Below are 8876 nucleotides of genomic sequence, written 5' to 3'. Positions count from 1 at the left end.
ATATATATATACATACATATATATATACATACATATATATATACATACATATATATATATATATATATATATATATATATATATACACGCACACAAATGCACATCATTTTAATGCCTTCGAGAAATATATATAAACATTACACAATCACAATACATCTCTCAATAAGTATAAGAACAACCATATAGATTAGTTGCTATTAATGTTCCCATAATTAATTAATTAATCAATTAATACTTACTGTCTTGTTGGTCGATATTAGCCGTTTTAATTTTGATGTCTTCGTATAAACTATTCGTTTCTTCCAGGATTTGTTTGAGTCTTTGAGAGTTCTCTGTGAAGTTGTGTATTTCCTCAACCAGGGCCATTGTTGTTTGGGGCAACGCATTATCCACTTTATCAGACATAAGAGCAACTTGTAGAAGAGAAAATTCCTCCGAAAATTAGAGAAAGAGAACAACCAAAACGAAATGAAATTAAATTAAGTATAATGTGTGTATGGAAGTGGGTTTTTATTTCACTATCCACTTCTGTGGACAGTGTGCTTCGTAGAGAAAAACATGAGAGAGAATGACAACTCTAAGGACAGTGCGTATCTTATATACACATGTGAATGAACGTGTTCTCTTCTGAATGTGTGTGTGTGTCTGTGTGTGTCACTATAGGAGAACTTTTCTTGTCGGCTATATAGTTCATGCATATTTTGTTTCGGTGACTTTTCTCCCCGCGGACACAAATCCTAACAGATTTTTCACTGTTATATTAATTAGTATCTAAAAGCCAGTAAATTTCTTTCTTCTGTTTTTTGGTGTAATCTAATTACTTTAAGAAGTACAGGTCTTCAATTCAATTAGTCAGCCATAATTTTTGTTTTGGGTCATCTTGAAAGTTACATTTCTTTTCTCTCTCTCTCTCTCTCTTCCACGTTATCAATCGATTTATCTAGCATGTGCTTGTTGCATATATATATTTTGCCAGATAACTATACATCAAGCTATCTATCTTGCACTATTACTCTCAGTATCGCCTGTCACACATGCACATAAGCCTTTATAATAAAACAACAGGCAGAATAGGCGTGCCGGTCTTTTTTGTTAGTTTTTCTCTTTATATATATACTTCTCATGGAAGTGGGTGTCAACAGAAGCTATATACATTCAGACACATATATATAGCGGACACGAGTATTTTTATATCCTCTCTTATAAATAAGTCCAGCCGGATTAAAAACTTTACTACACTGAAAACTGATTTTTTAAAAAAATTACTTTTTCTTTTCTTTTCTTTTACTCGTTATTTTTCTTTTTGTCTGTTATTTTTTTATATTTGGGTCTCTTTTTTTCTCCCGTTTTTCTGCTTGTTTTCTTCGTTAGAGGGTGAAATCGTTAAAGAAATGTTAATGTGTTAAATTTATTCATATCCAAATTTATTATATGCAAACGCTCACAAAATGCATATCCACATACATAGATACATACATACACATATCATCATCATCATCATCATTTAACGCCCATTTTCCATGCTGGCATGGGTTGGACGGTTTGACAGGAGCCGGCCAGGTAGAACACTGCCTCAGGCTACTGTGTCTATTTTGGCAGTCAATTAGATCGACCCAGTACACAACTGGTACTTAATTTATTGACCCCAAAAGGATGAAAGACAAAGTCATCCTCAGCAGAATTTGAACTCAGTAGCAGTAGGTGAAATACTCCTAAGCATTTCACCTGGTGTGCTAACAATTCTACCAACTCAATAATAATAATAATAATAATAAGAGCACTCAGAGAGCGCAAATTTCCACCAAGACGACACCAATGTCCTCCCAATGATTAGTCGGGGATGATTTTTAAAATGAGAATATCTGAAATAAACTCGACTGCACTCACAAATGAAAATGCTAAAAATGAACCCAACCACTCTCAAAAATTTTATTTAAATATAATCCAGAATCAGTTCATGCCAGTCATGAGGCCAAACATCCCTGAAAGTTTCATCTGAATCCATCCAGCAGTTCTTGAGATATATGTTGTCCACAGACAAACAAACAAACAAACACGACTGAAAACAATACCTCTGCCTTCATTAGGGTGGAGGTAATAATAATAATTATAATAAAGAAACAGTGACTGAAAAAACTGCATAGTAACACAAACATCGCATTATCAATAAATTATCTATTTTGGTAAAATTTGCTTTGTTTTTGTTTTGTTTTGGATGGGTGGGTGTTTTTTTTTTCCTTTCTTCTCTTTTATTGAAATCTATAAAAAAAAAGGAAACAAAACAAAGCCAGGGTGGAGATGTAATTCCAAAGTTTCTGACAAAACTTTTATTTCTTGTAAATTCCAGAGGGAATTTTAGACAATTAGATAATTGCCATGGTTTGCTGATTATGTCTTTTATTTATTCCTTTCTGTTTTGTTTCTTTGACAATAGTGCTTCTCCCACTCAACCAGACAATTGACACACAGACAAACAGCCAGTCATTTATCTAATTCTCTAGTTCCTATCCATTCATCATCTATTTATAAACAGATAAATAAATACCCACATGCACACACACACACACACATGCTCACACAATAATAATAATAATAATAATAATAATAATAATAATAATAATAAGATACAGACAAATAGAGAATTAAGGCCAATAGACCAGATATATGTTATGGTGAAAGTGCAGATAATTTTTAACTTCTCCTTGTATATTAGCAACAAAGGCAGAATTAATACTGAGAAGTAAGATTTAACCACACTTAAGCAGAGATGTTCTGTGAGAACAAACTTTACTGCAGAAAATACCATGAGAGAAAATCTCATATTGGCTTTTGGTGTAAAATGCATGCTTGTTTATATCGCTTTGGTTGGCCTGAGGCTATAGTAGAAGACACTTGCCCAAGGTGTCACACAGTGGGACTGAACCCAGAATCAGGTGGTTGGGGAGCAAGCTCCTTACCACACAGCCTCAACTGTATGGAGAATTTCTTGTTTCTTCACAAACTCTGACAAACCAATGAAAGCAACAACACAAACAACAAAAACTACTGAGAGAAGGAAATTAACCAAAAGCTTCTTGTGTTTTATTGCATTTGCTATCGTTAACAGTTTTCTATAGATAACGAGCACCTATTTATTAACTAATCCCAACAGGACACATGCAATGGTTACATAAATCCGAACTAAGCTCAGCTTTCTTTAGTGTTAAGGGGATCGACAATAAGTCCTATTGTTCCTTGATCAGGTCATTGTATATCACAGGTGTAATTGTCCAGAAATTCCATTACCTATTTGTAACAGCCAGGTGTAAAAGCCAAGTGAAAATTATGCTATGGTGATTTTAAAGTGTTTTGCCAAGAGATACACAACAAAAGTTTCCAAACAGAAATGACTTAGTGACCAATCAATTGGTACTTTAGTATATAATATTCGTGTCTCTCCTCTCTCTCTCTCTCTCTCTCTCTCTCTCTCTCTCTCTCTCTCTCTCTCTCTCTCTCTCTCTCTCTCTCTCTCTCTCTCTCTCTCTCTCTTTTCACTTACATATATATATATATATATATGTATATACAGGGTGGTTCAAAAGTAGGTTTATAGCTATCACATAGGCACTTTAAATTTCTTTTAAAACATTTTATACATTTAAATTTCTATCTTACAAACTGAAAAGGGAGCTTGATAAAATTAACTAAATTAGTATATAGCATATAGTTTTCAAAGTGACAACTAGTCACTGATCTATAAAATAGACAATTACTATTTGTAAATCTCTCAACAACAGAACAATCATCCTGTGCTGAGGAAGGGAAATAACCTGGAAATCATGATACACAGATATTGTTTTGAGCTGAGTGGGGGTGCTAGATTCCCTTGTTTAAAAATATAAGGACACAGATTGTGTCATATAGCCAGATGGAGACGATGTCTCCTGGGGCTAAATTACAGCAACATTCGTCCTAAACCAGGACTGCCATGTTATGTTGGCAAATAACCTTTACTCCAAAGTACTGTTGCTGAATATCTCTCATTGAGAGATTTACAAATAGTAATTCTCTATACTTCTGTTATGTATTAATACTATTTATAGACTAAAACTTTGTCAGGACATATCTTGTCATTCCATTCTATGCTAACCTTCAAATTACATTTAGCTCTGATATGCAAATTTAGAATGCATGAACATACACACATATGCGTGAAACAGATAAACACTAGTTGAGCACTGGAGTCGATGTAATTGCCTGACCCCCTCCACCAAAATTTCAGGCCTTGTGCCTATAGCAGAAAAGATTATTGCAGGATTAAAAAAAAATAGTCAGAGAGAGGATACAGCATATCTTGTAAACCAAAGTATAAAAAGTGTGAAGCACTGATGCTTGTATACTAAAGTCAAATGCATGTCCACCATACAAATGCAAGGTGCCTATGAGCACAAACATGCGTTTATACACACATCAACCAATCCAGATGACCACAACCCTCTAATACCCGTCTTAAGTGAAACAAAAAGGTCTAACCACTCAGTTAATGGCCAGCTTGAATTCTTCTAGTAAAAAGAAATAAATCCTAAAGAATAGACATTTATAAATACCTACAAACATGTATACATACATACACACATGCATACATACATTAAAGTAAACACACACATATGCACACACACACACACACACACACACACACACACACAGAGGCATGCGTGCATGCATGCACACACATGCACACACACACACAAACCCTAAAGAATATACATTTATAAATACCTACATACATGTATACATACACACACACATACATACATGCAAGTAAACACACACAAACACACACACACACGCACACACACACAGATACACACACACACACACACACACACACACACACACATGCACACACACAGAATCCATTGTTTCAAATCTGAAAAACAGAAAACTAACAATCAAATCATTGAAATAAGATTAAAGTTAGAACACAAAACAGCTTCAAATAGTTGGCATTAAACGTTTTATCCATTTTCCCATCATAAAAATGTGAGCTTTTTTTTACAATGAAGACAAAGGAAAAAAAAAAATCAAACAAAATAATACAAAAAAAAACAACAAAACAAATGAAAGAACTCATAATACATGTGGGTGGTCGCTGTTTTGTGTTTCGTTTGTCCTCTACACCAGATCATCAGATATAAAGCATTTTAGTTTAAACAATTCGTAAGATGAATCAGTGATGAAGTGTCTTTACCAAGGATGGAAACTTCTCACCTAGGAGTTGAATTTTTCCCACAGCCAAGTTTAAAATTTCCTGCTAGAAAGTTCTCTAAAACTAGCAAAAAAAAAAAAAAAAAAAAAAAAAAAAAAAAAAAATCAAATGCAGGTGTGACTATGTGGTAAGAAGCTTGCTTCTGAACCACATGGTTCTGGATTCAGTCTCACGGTATGGCACTTTGGGCAAGTGTCTTCTACTATAGCCTTGGGCCAACCAAAGCCTTGTGAGTGGATTTGGTAGGTGGAAACTAAAAGAAGCCTGTCGTGTATATGTGTGTGTGTGTGTGTATCTATGTGCGTGTTTTTATGTGTGTTTGTCCCCTGCCACCACTTGACAACTGATGTTCGTTTGTTTACTTCCCTGTAATTTAGTGGCTTGACGAAAAAAAACTCAATAGAATAAGTACCAGACCTTAAAAAAATAAGTCCTGGGGTTGATTTGTTACACTCCGAGAGTGTAGTAGGTGCTTTTTATGTGCCACCAGCATTGGGGGCCAGTCAGGCGGCACTGGCATTGGCCACACTCATATGGTGCATTTTACATGCCACCGGCACAGTGTGTTAGGCAATAAGGCATTAAGACAATATAACCCTCCCCAGACACAACATAATTTGCTTCAAACCAGATACAAAAATGAGACAAAGAGAGTTCGTTGCTTTAAAAATGAGTTCACACATAAGTCATTGAAAGAAACCAGAGCTGTGATCAATGACATAGTTCCATTCATGACTATCCCACCTTAATTTCAGTCATAGCACACCAGAATAACATTATTCAGTAATCAGGCAGAGCTATGACAAAGGGCTCACTTCCATTTATGACCATCCCACATTATTTTCAGTCATACTGTAACCAAGATAACTTTACCCAGTTTGTTGTACATTTTCTAAGTTGGTAGGATATGACTTGGAGGTGATTCAACAACTATTATTAGCAAATTAAATGGCTGTGTAGATGCTCTCCCATTCCCTTGAAGTGATTGATGTTTCTTGCCTGGGCGATGGGGAGAGAAGTTCTTCTGTGTTCTGATTTCAAATCTTACCAGTGTTTTATTTTGTCATTCATCTTCCTGGGTCAATTATTTAAACTTGTTGGTGTTGTCACTCAGCCCCAGATTAGATCTGATCAAGAAAACTTATGATTAAAGGCATTCCAACCATGACGACTCCAATGGTTAGGTTGTCTAATGTGTTTGTTTATCTTTATTTAACTTATTAACGCTTTTGTTACCATATTTCTGTGGAGATTCTCTGCGTTTCTTTCGATTAATCTTAAATATAACAAAGAATTTAGTAAAATAACTTGGTTATCATTCAGCTAGTGTTAGAAACATAAATTGTGACTAAGGTTTGGTGGAAGATTTTAATTCAAGACTTATGAAAACAAGACATTGTACTACAGAGCCAGAAGTGGTTTCAGATGGGTTGGTATCAAAAGGGATAATGTATGATTTGAGGGAGATTTGGTTGAAATTTCTTGCAACCAAATTTCCCACAAATCAAACCATATTTTTACATCTCAGTGAAATACTTTAATACAAACAAATAAAATGTAAACATTTTCATATTCACTGATATATCCACACACATACATACATTCATGCTTATCTATTTATATATGAGAAATTTTAAGTGATTGCAAACAGAACAATCATTTGAAATTTCTCACCATTCATTCATAAACATTACAATTTGATATTTTGCCTTTGAAGAAGTTTCCATATTTAAACAAGGACCAATCTGTCAATTTTATCAGCCATTTTATGTTGACCTGCTAGTTAAGAAGTTAATATCTCCTAATCCTCTTTTCCTTATGAAATATTATCTCTCAGAAGGCTTTTATCAAAATGTCAAGTATTAAATGTTCAGCTTTTAGAGATGATATCAAACCTTACAAGTACCAGTTTGTGGCAGGAAAAGGAATGAGATCTTCCAGTGGGATTTGAACCACATATTTACTGCTTGCTAGGTAACCATGTTATAAACTGTACTATGGTGCTTCTGCTATTTGCGTGTGTAGATAGATAGATAGATAGATAGATAGATAGATAGATAGACATGTCGGTCAATGACATATAGAATAGCCTCAATAATAACAGGAATTTTATATATTCCAATAAAACAGTTGCAGATTTGAATAAAACTTTTGTTATGGAATGGAGTCTATTTGGTTTGACTGTTCGGTGTTGTTGTTGTATACTTTTGCACCAATTCTGCACATAACTATTTACTATGTGTTGCAACTGCGTTATTTTTGTTGTCTTCCATTCTATGCCTTCTAAAATATTCTGGGAAATTCAGAGAAAAGATTTCATCACACACACACACACACACACACACACACACACACACACACACACACACACACACACACAGTGGCAGCTTGTAGATATAATTAGTTGCGGGTGCTGCTTCTGAAAAATTTTAGCCATTGTTTTAATATTGTGTAAAAGGAAACAAACATATAAAAAGAAAATTTATACATAGATTTGATCAGTTTGTGTTTTGCCACTGCCGGGTAGTGTGTTTAATTTCTTCACTAAACACCGCCGTGAATTCCCCCTTGGTTTTCAAGAACACAGGAGGACGTTATTTCTTAGATTTTCAATGAAACTCCTCCTGGCTAGAGTTCGTTAAGAAAATAAAATAGCTTTAGCTACTGCTACCTCTGAGATTGCAGCATTCAAGTTGCCTTTAGATTTATCTAACAAAGAAGATCCAGAGAGCACGTATACAGCATGAAGAACTTAAACGAGCTGCGCGAAAGCGCACTGCTGATATAGTGAATGGGGAAAGCTTGGTCTGCAATGTTTGCAGTCGTGTATGCTTGTCAAGAGCAGGGCTCATTAGCCACTAACGGAGCCGCAAATGCAAAATATAAGTTAGTCCTAGAGCGCACAATGTTCCTGAAGGTCGGCAATGGTCTTCCTCGGTCACGAGTGGACGGCCATCATGTATATGTGTGTGTGTGTGTGTGTGTGTGTGTGTGTGTGTACAATGGAGCTTGGTGCATATCTCGGACTCATCACTTCGTTTCGAACTGTCCAACCCGTGCCAGCATGGAAAAAGAAACATTAAATGATAATGTTGACACAGTTTTTTTGCAGCGTCAAACAACTCGTTCAAATAGGTTTGATACTCGTTGAAGAACCCTTACATCAATGAGAACCGGAGGTGTCAATATTTATCTCATGTCTTTTATCTTCTAGGACTTGATGAGGTCAATGCCGCGACCTTAGATAGTGTTACGAAAGCTGGGGGAAGCAGGGTGGTGGTGCGCAGGGTGGACGGCGGTCGGATATATGTGAAGGACGTCCTATACGTTATTCACTGCTATGAAGATCAAAGATCTGAGATAACCCATTTAAGCATTTAAATGTACGTATATATGTACGTACGTACGTACGTATGTATGTATGTATGTATGTATGTATGTATGTATGTATGTATGTGTGGGTATGTATGCATGTATGTCGGACGTATGTAATTATATCTGTGCGTGTGTGTGTGTGTGTATAAATGGATGTATAGGGTATCTATGTGTATATGTATTTGCTTACATATCTATCTGTCTGTCTGTCTGTCTGTCTATCTATCTATCTATCTATCTATCTATCATATAT

At 35.3% G+C, this 8876-nt stretch overlaps 1 protein-coding gene across 1 annotated transcript in view; it reads right to left on the bottom strand.

The window, feature by feature from the left end:
* The window catches only part of LOC106878168 (dual serine/threonine and tyrosine protein kinase), a 28822-nt gene extending 27642 nt beyond the window's left edge, over positions 1-1180 (bottom strand). The window contains exon 1 of the mRNA XM_014927308.2: positions 240-1180. Coding sequence (XP_014782794.1) covers positions 240-405 — 166 coding nt within the window. The 5' untranslated portion in view covers positions 406-1180. The remainder of the gene's footprint in view (positions 1-239) is intronic.
* Between the last annotated feature and the right edge of the window lie 7696 nt (positions 1181-8876).

The sequence above is a fragment of the Octopus bimaculoides genome, chromosome 15 (genome assembly GCF_001194135.2).
Source record: "Octopus bimaculoides isolate UCB-OBI-ISO-001 chromosome 15, ASM119413v2, whole genome shotgun sequence".
Classification (NCBI taxonomy): domain Eukaryota; kingdom Metazoa; phylum Mollusca; class Cephalopoda; order Octopoda; family Octopodidae; genus Octopus; species Octopus bimaculoides.
Note: the sequence above shows the minus strand (reverse complement) of the source record. Positions and strands in the feature narration are given on the sequence as shown.